At 37.4% G+C, this 14,353-nt stretch overlaps 1 protein-coding gene across 5 annotated transcripts in view; it reads left to right on the top strand.

The window, feature by feature from the left end:
• The window catches only part of Pcsk5 (proprotein convertase subtilisin/kexin type 5), a 432,587-nt gene that overhangs the window by 266,903 nt on the left and 151,331 nt on the right, over nucleotides 1-14,353 (top strand). For 3 of the 5 annotated variants that reach the window (XM_078047476.1, XM_078047475.1, XM_005324113.5), the window contains exons 14-17: nucleotides 4,144-4,287; nucleotides 8,702-8,804; nucleotides 10,146-10,339; nucleotides 13,460-13,544. In XM_078047476.1, the coding sequence (XP_077903602.1) occupies nucleotides 4,144-4,287; nucleotides 8,702-8,804; nucleotides 10,146-10,339; nucleotides 13,460-13,544 (526 nt within the window). Of the gene's footprint in view, nucleotides 1-4; nucleotides 3,813-4,143; nucleotides 4,288-8,701; nucleotides 8,805-10,145; nucleotides 10,340-13,459; nucleotides 13,545-14,353 lie in introns of those variants that run through there. The other 2 variants (XM_078047477.1, XM_040285657.2) reach the window with 2 other exon arrangements.

The raw sequence follows: 14,353 nt of genomic DNA, 5'->3' as shown, positions 1-14,353 counted from the left end.
CCAGGAATTCTGCCCTCACAGCAAGACCAGACGGCTCCCATGCTACCAGTTAGCCAGTCCCAGCAGACAAGTCAGGGGCTATGAATGTAAGCCCCTCTGTCCTCAAGGAGTTTGGAGTCTACCCAGAATCAATATAATTATCTGTGTTGAGAGCTCTTTGCAATAACTTAGATAATCTAGCCTTGGCTATTTCATAGCATAGGTTTCTCTTTATATAGTCAGCACTCTGTATCTACAGGCCCTGTGTGGTCCACATTCATGAATTCAACCACCTTGGATGAAAACATTTGGGAAAAAAGTTATATCTGTACTAAATATTCACAGATTTTTTTTCTTGTCAATATTCTCTCTACAATACGGTATAACAACTATTTACATACCATGCATATTGTATCAGGTATAAGTAATCTATGGATGGCTTGAAGTATTTGAAGTATACAGAATAAGTGTAGATTGTGTGTAAATACTATTGCCATTTTATAAAAAGGTCTTGAGCATCCATGGATTTTGGTATCTTCAGGGGATCCTGGAATCAGTCACCCATGGAAACCAAAAGACAACTGTACTATTGATTTTTTAAAAAAATATTTTTTGTTATAGTTGGACACAATATCTTTATTTTGTTTATTTATTTTTATGTGGTGCCAAGGATCAAAACCAGTTCCTCACATGTGCAAGACAAGTGCTCCACCACTGAGCTACAACCCCAGCCCCACAACTGTACTGTTTAAATGCTCATATTTAACCCCAGTCACTGTCCATCATTTTAGAGATTTTTTTTCATGCCAAAGACAGGTTTTGTGTATTTTTTTTTCCATACCAGAGAACATATGATTTCATGTCAACCAGTCTTTCATGTCAAGGTTAGTTACACCTTTGGTAAGGAACTTTCACTTTCCTATTTATGGGTGTGTTTGTGTGGTGCGTGGGTGTGCGCTTACACATTTCTGTGTTTGTTTCTATGTCATAGGCTCCTGTGGTAGATTTCTCCCTATCTGATTAGTGATGGGTGTCTGTAGTAGGCTACTGGAGATGTGGGGTTTTTTCTAGTTCAATTAAATGGCAGACTCTTCCCTGAATGTAGAGGTTCCTGACTCCACACCGGGTTTATATTTGTTTATTATTTCTCCCCATTTGTTTATTATTAAATATATATTGAATGCTTGGGGTTGGTTTTATATTTTTCACATTAAACCTATATATGGAGATTGCATTTATGTATTAGTAAGTAGGATAGATTTTCCTCCTTCTCTATTTACACAGCTATTTCTTAACAGCGTGTTTCAGTGTCTGTTACTGAAACTGAAAAATCTATAGAATTTAGAAAAAGTGGTAGAGGTACAAAAAAAAAAATGATGCCCAAATATGGCAGTATTTGATGTGAATTATGGCAGAGGGCCTAAGGAAATAAAATTATATAATGAGTGAAAATTAAAGAGATGAATTGCCCAGCAAAGATATCCCTCTTGGGCTTACAGTGTCCTTCAGACATGGCACAAAGAGACATAATCAGTTTGAGGCTTCAAAGCACCGAGGAGGGCAAATTTTGGGATGTAAAATGAACCAGGTTTTAGGATGACTGATAGATGGGATGACCTATAGTGTCCTTGCATTGTGTGCTTCATTGGAACACTTGAGAGATGCCATAGCAAAGGAAGATTTTTCTTGCCTTTCTACCTCAAGGCAATCAGATAGGTCATCAATTTTCAGTCATTGTTCATTTCTTGCTACTACTTAATTAACGCATGCCGCTTAGAATTCTTAGCCTGAATAGCAGCCTGGTAGTGAAAAGCATACCCATTTACAAATGAGTCCAAAGGAAAACTGGCAAAGGGCAAAACACATAACCCCACTGTACTGGCCCAGTGCACATGTAAGAAACAAATGACTGCATCACAGAATCCAGAAGATCCTTAACTTACGATGGCTTAACCTGATTTTTCAGCTTCATGACTGTGGGAAAACAATGTGCATTCAGTGAAAAACATACTTAGAATTTTGATTTTTGATGCTTTCCTGGGATAGCAATATGCAGCATGATAATCTCTCACCATGCTAGGCAATGGCAGCAAGCCATACTCCCACTAGCTGCGCAATCATGAGGGGAAATAACCGATGCTCCACCATGTAATGTGCCTCCACCAGTTTTTGCATGTTATATTTTGTGTTTTCACATCCTGTCGTGTCTACAAAACATTTATCAATGTGTGTACATGAGATATTCAACACTGTAATATAAAGCAAACTTGTGTTTAGATGATCTTGCCCAGCTGTAGGCAAATATAAGTGTTCTGAGCACATTTAAGGTAGATGATGCTAAGCTGTGATTGATGTTCCAAAGGTTAGATACATTAAATGCATGTTTGACTTAGAACAGTTTCAACTTGTGATGGTTTATTAGGACATAACCTTCTCATAAATCAAGGAGCAGCTCCATGTTTATTTCTAAACATCAGTTTCCTGAACTCCTAGAAATGAATGAGAGACAGTATTGTAAAATGATATCAGAACTCAGGATTTGGATTCAGAATGGGTTTTAATATTAGTTTGTCCTCTTCATACCCTTTGGGAAGTTATTTCTATGCCCCAGTTTTCCCATCTGTATATTGGGAGTCTTAGTACTTACTTCAGAGACACTGTGCACATTAATGGAATAACATTTACAAAGCATTTCGGCCTGTGCTTATTAGCACATAGTAAACAGTTAGAAATGTTAGGCACTGATTTTATAGGTTATAGAAGCTAATAGATGAAAACCCCTGACAGCTGAAGGTCATCACTCTGAGCTAGCCCTTGACCCAACTGTGACCAGGCCCAGATTCCATTTGTTAAGCCAAGGTGAGAGGGGTCCTGCTTTCCTCTTGGCATGTTTCCATGTTGTAATGGTTTTGTTTTAAATCACTTCTGCTTATGGTTGATTTCTTTGATGTGAATCTTATTAAATTTAATGGCCTTGAGGCAGTTTCCCCCGTTTTTCTTAAACATTTTGCATTGAATGCTGTGATTTTATGAAGCTAAGAAATAAATGGATGAAGAAGGAGCAAGCTAAAGTAAAATTTTCCTTATGAGCCACCCAAGGGAGGTGAGATATTTGCCTTAGGCCTCAAGGCGTCCTTGACTATAGCACCCTTCTGTGCAATACTGTCCAAATGGTCTATGTATGTGCCGCCCAGTATAGTGGCCACTAGCTATCTGTAGCTACTGAGCATTTGGAATGTGGTTATTGTAATTGAGGAAGCAAAGTGTTTTTTAAAATTTATTTAAATTTAAATAATCAAGAGTGTCCAATTACTATTGGAATAGTATTCATAATGATGAATTCCTAATATTGAATGACTGATTCAGGGATTAAGTGGTACAAAGAGTTTTTTGTCCATTTAGTAACTAGTCAGATAATGCCATCAAAATTTTTTTAAACCTCAGAAAAGAACTTTATATGTAGTAAAACAAAGCCTTCTATAAAACTCTGGGATTCTCTTAAGTAAGCATAATTTTGAAATTCAACCCTTAAACTAGCAATCTGGGGTATCTTTATTTCCCAGCTTTCCATAAATGCTGATTAAATCAAGGTCTGTCTATAGTGAGTGCTCAGTAAATATGTGGTATATGAATTATTGGTGTAGGAATTATTAAGTAGTTGATTCTGCAAAGGGTGGGAGATGTGCATTTCTAGTCCAGTATCTGATGCAATGATTCCTATCAACCCCTTCCCACAATTCTACTGTTGCTTTTTCTTGTATGGGAAAGACTTCAGTTATACAGCTAAATGTCCCGACCGGCAGGACACATCAACGTGGGCAGCGAACCTAGATGGGGAGAAATGAAGGGACAAGAGACACAAAAGGTGACAGCAAGACAGGAGTCTGATCAAGCTGCAAATTTTTATTGTTCACACAGGGGTATTTATATGCTTGGGATGGGGAAGCTGGGGGTAGGTTGTGAAACTGCAGGCCCTAATCCCAGCAGGATCCACACCCTAAACCTGGAACGCCCTAAACCCGGATCCGCCCTGGTCCTTGAGCAGGGTCACCTTTCTCAAACATTCCCTCTGGCAAAAATGCCATGCATCTTACTTGGTTATGGTTCTCAGCAGCTAAAGATGGAATATGTGGTCATGCTGTGATTTCATTATTATTTCTCAAGGTAAATTGAAAGAATGGTCTTTGGTCCTCTATGGCACATCGGTGCAGCCATACTCCCCAACCAACGAGTTTCCTAAGGTGGAGCGTTTCCGCTATAGCCGAGTCGAAGACCCTACAGATGACTATGGTGCAGAGGATTATGCAGGTGAGCTGTTCCCAAAAGCACACAGCCCAAGAAAGCTCATACATCATGGCACCATGTGGGATAATTAATATGATATAGTAATGACATGATATGATACTAAATGATACAACATAACATAATTACCCATATTCTAGTATATTTTCTTCTATTCCTCCAAATATTTGTGAGTGTATTGGCTTATTCATATATTCAAACATCCATATATGTTGTCTCCAAAACTATTAGTCCATACTGTGATTGCAGTATTGTGTCTTTAATCCATAATCGGGGGCATATAGTTTGTTGAGAATTTTACACTATTTTAAACAAGATTTGGATGAACATTGTTTATTAGTCTTTGTCTGTATCTTTAATTAATTTCTTTGAGTAGGGTTCTATTCTGAGATGTATTGCATCAGAGGGAATAATCAGTTTTAGGACTTGGAAACACTTTATCACATTACTATCCAAACAAAATGTATCAATCTACACTGTGATCCTCTGTGTGGGTGTTTATAGCATCATTCCAGCCAGAAAGAAAAGGAAAAAAAAATTTTTAAAAAGAAGGGTTATTTTAAAATTCATATACCTTTGATTGCTAGTAATTTTATACATTTTTCTTCTGATTTCTCTGAAATAAATTCATTTTATTTTATCCATTCTTGTATTCAAGGTGGCAGTAATTCTCATATCTATTTATAAGAATTCTGTATTTTACTGATTTTGCTGGATCTCATATTTGATGAAAACATGCCCTCAGTTATCATTTGCTTCACAAATGTAATTTTTGTTTTGTGTTTTGATATTTCAACAGAAGACACTCTTGGAGAATGGGTTTTATAGTTTCAAATACAACATTTGCCAATTTTTTTTGTTTTTACAGAAGTTTTATCCTTTCATATCAACTAAATATTCATGGGAGTTTTTTTGTTTGTTTGTTTGTTTGTTTGGTAATCTCTTGGTTTTTGCATCTGGACATTAACTCACTTTATTGGAACTTACTTTGGTTTTTGACATACGCTGTGAATTGAAACTGTCTTAATTACTTTCCAAATAGATTAACAACATTGGCTGAGTAATTATCTCTTCTTTTATTAGTTTGTAATGCTTTTTTAATAACAACATACTAAATTCTGTTACTAGGGTCTCTTCTGGTACCTCCTTTCTGATTCATCATTCTAATAATTCTCAAACCAATTCTACCTTAGATGTCCTATGTACTTCTATTCCATGATGTTTTGGTTCTGTTTTGTTCTTCTTTTGCAGTATTGGGGATTTGAACCAAGAGCCTGACACATCCTGGGCAAGCACTCTATGAGCTACATCATCCCCAGACCTTTATATTTTTTATTTTGAGGAGGGACCTTGACTGTTTTCAGCCTTGCAATCCTCCTGCCTCAACTGCCTGAGTAGAGTAGCTGGGATTATTGGCACGTGCCACTATGCCTGTTTCATAATTTTTGCTTGTTTTCTTTTTTAATCAATCATTTATTTTATTGTATTATATTTATTTATTAGCTCTGGGAATTGAACCTAGGGCCTCACACATACTAAAGACTTACTCTACCACTTAGCTACCCCTTATCCCTCATGATATATTTTAATATTTATAGAACATCTGTTTCTCATTTTCATATCAATTATTGCCCTACTATTCTTTAGATGAATTTTAAAATGATTTGTTAAGTCCCACTTTAAAAGTCTCATTGGAATTTAATTTGAATTCATATGCAATTTCATTGGAACAGATATTCTTTCCATATGAAACATAGACCATGTCCAATTTTACGGAAACCTTTCCTTTTGTGTAGTTTTCTTCCTGCTAGTATTATGCCTAAGTATTTAGGTCTTGTTGCTCTTGTAATGAAAAATGTTTCATGCTTTCTAACTAATATCTGATGATATGTAGGGAATCTATAAATTGCTGCATTTTATCTTATATCTGGCCATGTTGCTTAACATTCTCATTAATTTATGTTTTAAAGTTGATTTTCTGGAGGTGGTTTAGGTGCTATAGCCATATCATCTTCAAATTACATTTTTTATCTTTCTCTTTATTATGTTTCTGATTCCTGACTGTTGTATTAGCTACTGCTTTTAGGAGCATTCAGTCCTTCTGAAATATGATTATATATAACACTTAATGGACACTCTTAATGGAGAGCTGTTTGTAAATAGAAGTGTAATACATCATTAAATAAGAAATATTTTGCTCCTGCAATTCTGGGACTTTGCTATAGATACTAAGATAAATGTATATTGTTATTCTCCTGAACAGAACATCTTAAATATGCATGTAGTTCCTTTTATTCTAAACAAGTAGTATCCCAGAGTCAGTAACATGCTTGGATAATTAAGAGTACCTGAGCTGACCAGAGCCAGACTCTATTCGATTTTATCTGGCTTTGCTTTGTATTTATAGATTTCTATTTACGTTATAACTAGCAAACCATTTTGTCTTCTCTGATAGGAGAAAAGTCTATCCAAAAATAATAAACGGGTACAATGGTAACCTATTACTCTTTACCTGATTCAAATTTCAGTAATATTTATAATTCAAAATTTGGTAATATTAAGTTTCCGAACATAGTTGTACATCTTTGTGGTTTTTCTGATTGCATCTCAAACACTGACATTGGCACTTGTGAGAGAACAAAGAAAATTATTTTATTATTATCCGGCACCCTACAATGCTAGACTGCATCTGGGACAGTTTATGATGACAAGGAGAGCAACAGCAAGCGAAGCTGCCATGCAGAGTCCTTTGGGCACTTCCCAAGAACAAAATTTTTAGGGTTTTTTTTTTTTTAATTCTAGAAATCATCTGGTGAAAATTTAGGGCCACTGATGACTCCTTTGCTGTGGAGTTGTGATTCTTACCTCTGTGGGGAAGCCAGCCTGACTAGAGGCACACAGTGCATTATCACAACTAGATCTCTGTGCTGTTTCTTCAAATCCCAGGGACCTTGAGACGCACAGCTGGCTGAACTTCAACCTTCAGCCTCTTACACAGCAGTAACAACACTCCTGGGTGTGCAGTGAGGGACAACTAAACTGTCCCAAGTTGTACTCTCTGTGGAACTTAATTTAGAGATCAATTTAAGGCCTTGGAGGAAAATAGAAATAAATAGTGCTGTCAAATGACTCATGCAGTTAATTAGAAATATATTTCAAATATGCAATATTTTAATTGACTTATTTCCATTGAGATCAAGAGATCATTTCAGGTACATGATTTTCTACATTAAATCGAGAAATCTGGCCTTGGTTTTAGGACACTTCTTGATTCCTATCCATATGATACTGGTCAAACCACTGTAACTCTTGAAAAATCAGTTTTCTCATCAGTCAAATGAGAGTATTTGATTACCAGATTTTTTTTCCTAAGTCATTCCCCAGGTCTAACATTATATGTGTCTGCATGCGGTAATTATAGAACATAATTCCATAATGACAAAAGGAGGCCAAGGTTCAACAACAGTTTGTCTCCTTTTGATTAAAGCAGGGTTCAAAACATTTCTGGTACTCTTGACCTACTATTTGCACATCTTATGCAATTATTCATTGCCAGTTAAGAATCACATGAATTTTTATTGGGAAAGAGCTTAAAACTTAAGAGACCAAATATCCCAAAATATGGAGATCAAGGAAAATGAAGTAAAAATTTCTATAAGCAGTCCATGCCATCAGAAAGCTTTGCCATCAGTCATAAAATAGCTCTCTTTCTGTCATCTTTCCCTTACTGTACATCCTCTCTAGTTCTAAACCAAAGAATATTTAGAGAGAGAAATTAAAAACCTTCATCCCCTGGAATTCTTTAAGCTAGCTCACATTTTTAAATTTGTATGTCATTTTCTTGTGTGGATCTGATTACTGGCCTTTGGATTGGACACAATGTTAAATCTATTATCTGTGCCTGAAGTACCTGCTTTGTGATCCAGGACTAGATGCTGATAAGCTTGTGCCACATGCCATAATGATGTTTCTTTCTGGCCACACTATTTCAGATGTGTTCAGTGCCTTTGGTGACCTTGGATGAGATAGGCAATCTGTTCTAGGCATTGAAAAATAACCTTTTTTTCTTTTTGTCAACAACTGCTCATTTTTTCTACAAATCCTATATTTTATTATTATGCATATTTAATTGCATATTGATTTTTTTCCTCTTGCTACAGTGGCCTTGTTCATTCAGATTCTGGAATATTTGTCATTTCCACAAGACCAGGCCAATACCAAATTTCTTGATACTTAGGCATTTGAAATTTTTCCAGTAAAAGTCAGGCTCATCTCCTGGCTTACAACCACATTGACCATTACTCTTCCATCTCTAAGAAAGTATCACTGCATAAGAAAAAAGAAAGGTCCTAGTCGGGGGAAAGGTGACCTTCTAAAATCATTATTTTTTCTAAGTTTTGTTCTAATCTCTTTTGGAAAGGTCCCTGTGATCCTGAGTGCAGTGAGGTTGGCTGTGATGGGCCAGGACCAGACCACTGCAATGACTGTTTGCACTACTACTACAAGCTGAAAAATAATACCAGGTAACAGAGAGGCCCCATGTCAGATCCCTAAGGAATACCCCAAATGTGCTAATGAACAAGAAAAAATTATATATGCATACATGATGTTTTGAAATATGCATGCATCGTGGAATGACTAAATTGAATGATTGAATATGTGTAGTCTCTCACATTCTTATTATTTTTTGTGGTGACAACCCTTAAGATCTACTCTTAGCTATTTGCAAGTATACAATATGTTGTTATTAATACCATCATGTACAGTAGATCTTAAACTTAATTTTTCTGTCTAACTAAAGTTCATGTCATTTCCATCCCACGGATGGATGATGCTCTGGCTGTATTTGCCCTTCACGAACATGTCAGTGCATTGACCAACTTGATACTTTCCCACATTTCCCAACATGCAAGAAAATCACATGGCAAAGGGACTGGTCCCTGGTTGTCCTCACTCTTCCACTCTGAGCACTGAGGTGGACCTGTGTCTCTGATCCCTGGCTTCTGACCAGAGCTATACAAATATGGGGCAGAGTTGAGGACAGTGACTACCCCAGTGGAGCCCATCCTCCCCACCCCACCTCTCACAGCCCTCCATACCTTCTCCCTACTCCTTCAGTCAAAAGCTCCCTCTGGGGAGCTGACTTTGGTACCTCCATACCCAATACACCCAGACAGACTCAAGCATGGTCAAATTCCTCCTTTTAAGTCCATGTTGGAATTTAAATTCTTCAAGGAAAAAGGCCTTGGCTGTTTTTGTTATCTCTCAAATTTAGTAAAATGCCTGATATTTAATGGGTGCTCAGTAAATATGTGTTGAATGGATAAATAAATCAAGCACTGTCTTTCAGTTATGGACAAACAAGGGAGTTATTTTAAAAAAACAAATTCTCTTAAGCAACATAAATTTAAATATGTTTATGTTTACTTAGATAATAGCATATGACTGCAACCACTGCCCACATGTACAGATCACATGAGAAACAATATAAATAGAAGAAACCCTTGTTAGAGTGACCTTTGAGCATAAAATCATGATTCCCACATATCTTCTCTCTGATCCACCACTACAAGTTTGCTCTTGACACCAAGTATGTACCCATTATTCCTTGTGAGGAGTCAGACCTTCACTAGGAGATGGTTGGGACCAAGAGCCCTCTTGCTGAGTGACTTGGTGCTGTGTGACTGCATTGCTCCTCAGCCCTGTACAGGAAGAAGCTTTAGCAAACAGCATTGAATCCTAGGGATTTGGTGTTGGTGTTCTGACTTTGAGGCTGAGGGCCACTGTTTGCTTAGCCACTCCAGGAGAATGCTGAGGGCAAGTGGCTGGTGATGTACCATCTCTCTTCTTGTTCTCCAATGCAGGATCTGTGTCTCCAGCTGTCCCCCGGGCCACTACTACGCAGACAAGAAGCGATGCCGAAAATGTGCGCCCAACTGTGAGTCCTGTTTCGGGAGCCATGGTGATCAGTGCCTCTCCTGTAAATATGGGTACTTCCTGAATGAAGAAACCAACAGCTGTGTTATTCACTGCCCTGATGGGTCATATCAGGACACCAGTGAGTTGATTTCAAATATTTGGGTTTTAGAGAAGATGTGGGTTTTTCACTTGAGTGACTTTGGGAGGGATGTTCCTCCTTTATGAAATCTGGTTTGCTGAATGTCAAACAGAATTTAACCAATTTATTTTTATGAGATGGTTTAAAAGCTTTGTGTGAAAATGCCTGTAACTAACTGTTGTCAGAGGATCTTCAAGACCACTCTTACACTCAGCAATTTGCTAGGAATACTCATAAGACTGAACTCTTATACTCACAGTTATGGGTCCTGGAACAAAGGGATACAAAGTAAAATCAGCAGCAGGAAATGATGAAGCCCAGAGGAAAGCAGATGCAAGCTTCCAAGAGCACCCTCCAGTGGAGCCACACAGGACATGTTTTATTTGTGGCAACATGTTTGAAGTTGTCCACCAGGGAACCTCGGTAGAGACTTGACACCCAAGGTTGTTACTAGTAGCTAGTGCCTAGTATGCACCAATTTTCTAGACTCCTAGAAGGAAAATAGGTGTTTACTATAAACTATTTATTAATACAAGGTTTGTACAATGCAAGGTGTCTCACTGGAATGATGGTAGCCCTCCGCAAATTCTAATTGAAGGTACCAGCCATGGACCACTTTGATAAGGAGTCTTGGAAGAATAGTGGCTAGATCAATCTTTTCTGCACACTCACTGTTAAGGCATCAGGCCTGTATGCTATCCAAGTATACTTTTTTAAAAGTTTAAAAAGTTTGACTTTCTTATAAATGTAGAATGAACATATGTCAAAGACACTTACTTCATTAATAAAGGAACGTGCATAATGACAAGTGGGCTAAAAAATGATCAGATTGCTAGTCCACCAGGAATGGCAAAATGAAATCCTTCAATTGTTCAATTTTGTGTACAGAAAAAAAATTGAATAATTTCCTACATGGCAAGACAACTCAAATTATGGGGAGTCTTTTTCTAGTGGACAAAGAATATTTACAACTTTGCCAGACAAAAATTCATGCATGAACATGTGACGCTAGAGTTTGGGCTCTCTTCAGCTGTAATTAGCAAACAAGCAAAGCCATATTGCCTTAGAGAATTAATCTTTGGGCAGACCTGTTAGATAGTGTTCCAGTATGTCCCTTATAAAAGGCTACAGGTATCTTTGATTTGTTTCTGAATTCTGGATAATTTGTCTTAATAAGGTATGATGCCACGATATTTAATGACAGCAATCCATCATGTTTCTGCACAACTTAAAAAATTTATTTAAAAAAAGTTCAAAGAAGCAAGAGTTGTTTTAAAAAAAAAAAAATCAGACAAGAAGTCTGAAGCAGTTGCCCTTGCTTCTTATGAAGTGAAATTCTCTTGATTCAAAGGTACTACATACTTCCATACGTAGCATGTGGGTTCTGTATCTTACCCTTCAGTGCAATGGGTAGGGATTCTCTTGTAGTTCCTTTTTGTCTCCAAATTTGGAACATGACAGGGAAAAGAAAAATTGGGAGAGAGGAAGGGGCATAAAGGATCCACAGAAATATTCAGTATTTGTTAGGGAAAATAAAGTCAAGATCTGTTACGAAGCATGAGCCTTGGAAAAGAAAGTTGGTTCTAAAATGTTATATAACAACAACAACAACAATCCACACACAAGATAATTGAAATTGGGGGTAGGGATTGCTGGGAATAGAACCTGGGGCATGTACTCTATCACTGAGCTACATCCCCAGTCCCCTTATAGTTTTTTTTTTTTTCCAGAGAGCTTGGGAGATGGATATGTAAGAAAAGATGTTCAAATAATTACTTTCGCTACCACATTGTATTGATTCCTGTGGTCTATGTATCTCTTTCCCATGTAACTGCCTTTTGTTATAGTTTCATCTTTTAATGAGCCTATTTATATACAATATTAGTCATGTATGGTCATGACTTATAGTTACTGCCAACACATTTACAGTGCTTTACAGTTTATATCACCCTTTTGAAAAACTGCATTAACTTCTCAGGACAGCTGGTAGGTAGGTATCATTGTAATCTCCATTTACCTAGAGAGAGAACTTGCCCATTGGAAGTGCTAAAAGCAGAATGCAAATCTAGAATCTCTGCCTTCAGATCCTAGGCCATATCCAGTATTCTCAATAGCATAGTGAAGGAGACCATGTAACAACTACCATAACTGTGCCAAGGGCTTTGGGTTTCGTGCTGAGAGGCTAAACCTTGATCCAGTAGGACCTTGTAGGGATCTGTGAAGCAGTGTTTCTCTGTGGAACTCTGTAGAACATCAGCATTTAAAGAGCAGGTAAGAGAACCTGTGAACAAAGCTTCATTCAGTTCTACACACAGGTGTGACTATAACCCACTGGCATTTCAAAGAAGATACCAAGTTACCAGCAAAATTTTATTCAAAGTTAAAGGGCTTCTTTAACACACCAAATCACTGTTTTTCACAGTAGAACAATTGCACGTTTGCCTTTTTTTTTTCCAGTGTGGACCAGGGTTTGGAAGTGAACAGGGAAGCCATTATTCACAGTGTACGTTTTCAAATCAAATATATTTTTATTCTACAGAATATAGATATTATCTGAAATATAATAATATTCATGTCAATTCCACAGCAGCAGTAGAGCGCAAGCCACTATTTTAGACAATGCAAGAAATAAGCAACCCTTATCTCACAATATTAAGTACAGGTTCCTTTTGCTAGTTAGTTCAAAAGAATAGTCCTGAGAGCTATGGGCCTGGAGGGCAACAGTCCCATTTCACCACATTGCTTTCCAGTCCTTGCCTAGTGGTGGTATACCAGCCTAATGAGTGGGATTTTCAGTGCTGGAAGTTAGGAAACCCTGTTTGGGAAGGAGAATGGAAAGAAGAAAAATAAAACTACTCAACTAAGAACTAAGTGGGCTGCAGTTCTCTTGTCTACAGGGTAGCAGATGAGTGTGAGGTATTTCCCAGTGTAACAGTTCATGCCTGTATTCAGTTTTCAGAGAAGTGGTAACAAATGGTGATTCTGGCTTTCCTACAGTTTTCTTCTCAAGGCATGGGCACTGTAGTATATATTGCAGTCATTAGACCATCTCCACATGCTTTTATGCACTCTAATTGAACAACAAGTCCATAACTTTGTTTCTTTTTCATTTTTTAATAGAGAAAAATCTTTGCCGGAAATGCAATGAAAACTGCAAGACATGTACTGAATCCCATAATTGTACGGAATGCAGGGATGGGTTAAGGTAAGAGAGTGGAGGACTTCATCAATAACACAGCTCCTGGAGTTTCTCAATGTAAACAAATTTTTAAAAAATAAGAATGAAAAAGTAGGGCCAGAGCTGGAGCTCAGTGGGAGAGCACTTGTCTAGCATGTGTGAAACACTGAGTTCAACCCTCAGCATGACATAAAAATAAACAAATAAAATAAAGGTATCCTGTCCATCTACAACTATAAAAAAATTTAATAATAAATAAGTATATACATAGCCCTTTTATCTCCTTCCCTTGGTTTGACTTCCACTGAAGCACTTGATTCCTATTTGCATTACCTCTAACCTTATATCTGAAAAATTGGGTGCCATCTTGGCTAAGGGAGGGTTATAAACTAAGTAAATTCTCTGGAAAAAACATGACTCAGATACAAGTCAATAAAAATGACCATTTGAGAGGCATTCTTCTTACTTTTTGACCTGCATTGTGCCAGTCAAGGATTACTGTGCAGGTAATGCCAATGAATTATATTTAATCCCCCTGATTAAATTCCTTGGATGGTGGAAAGTTATTCCCTTATCTTTATTATTTCTCTGCACATACCCAGTCATTCTCTTATCTTGGTACCTCAGGCTTGGCTCCATTATGTGATGTTATGCACATCGATTTAACACAGAAGATGTTTTTCTTGAATGGATGGCTTGCTCATTGCTGAAGCCAGGTAGTTGTTAGACTCTGTATGTAAACACTTTGCAGCTCTAACAAACTCAGCCACCTGACCTCAGAAAGAAGGTTGGACCGTGCCACATTGAGTGAGGAGTTGGACTCTGACTTGACTTAG

Source organism: Ictidomys tridecemlineatus, chromosome 4 (assembly GCF_052094955.1).
Source record: "Ictidomys tridecemlineatus isolate mIctTri1 chromosome 4, mIctTri1.hap1, whole genome shotgun sequence".
Classification (NCBI taxonomy): Eukaryota; Metazoa; Chordata; class Mammalia; order Rodentia; family Sciuridae; genus Ictidomys; species Ictidomys tridecemlineatus.
Note: the sequence above shows the minus strand (reverse complement) of the source record. Positions and strands in the feature narration are given on the sequence as shown.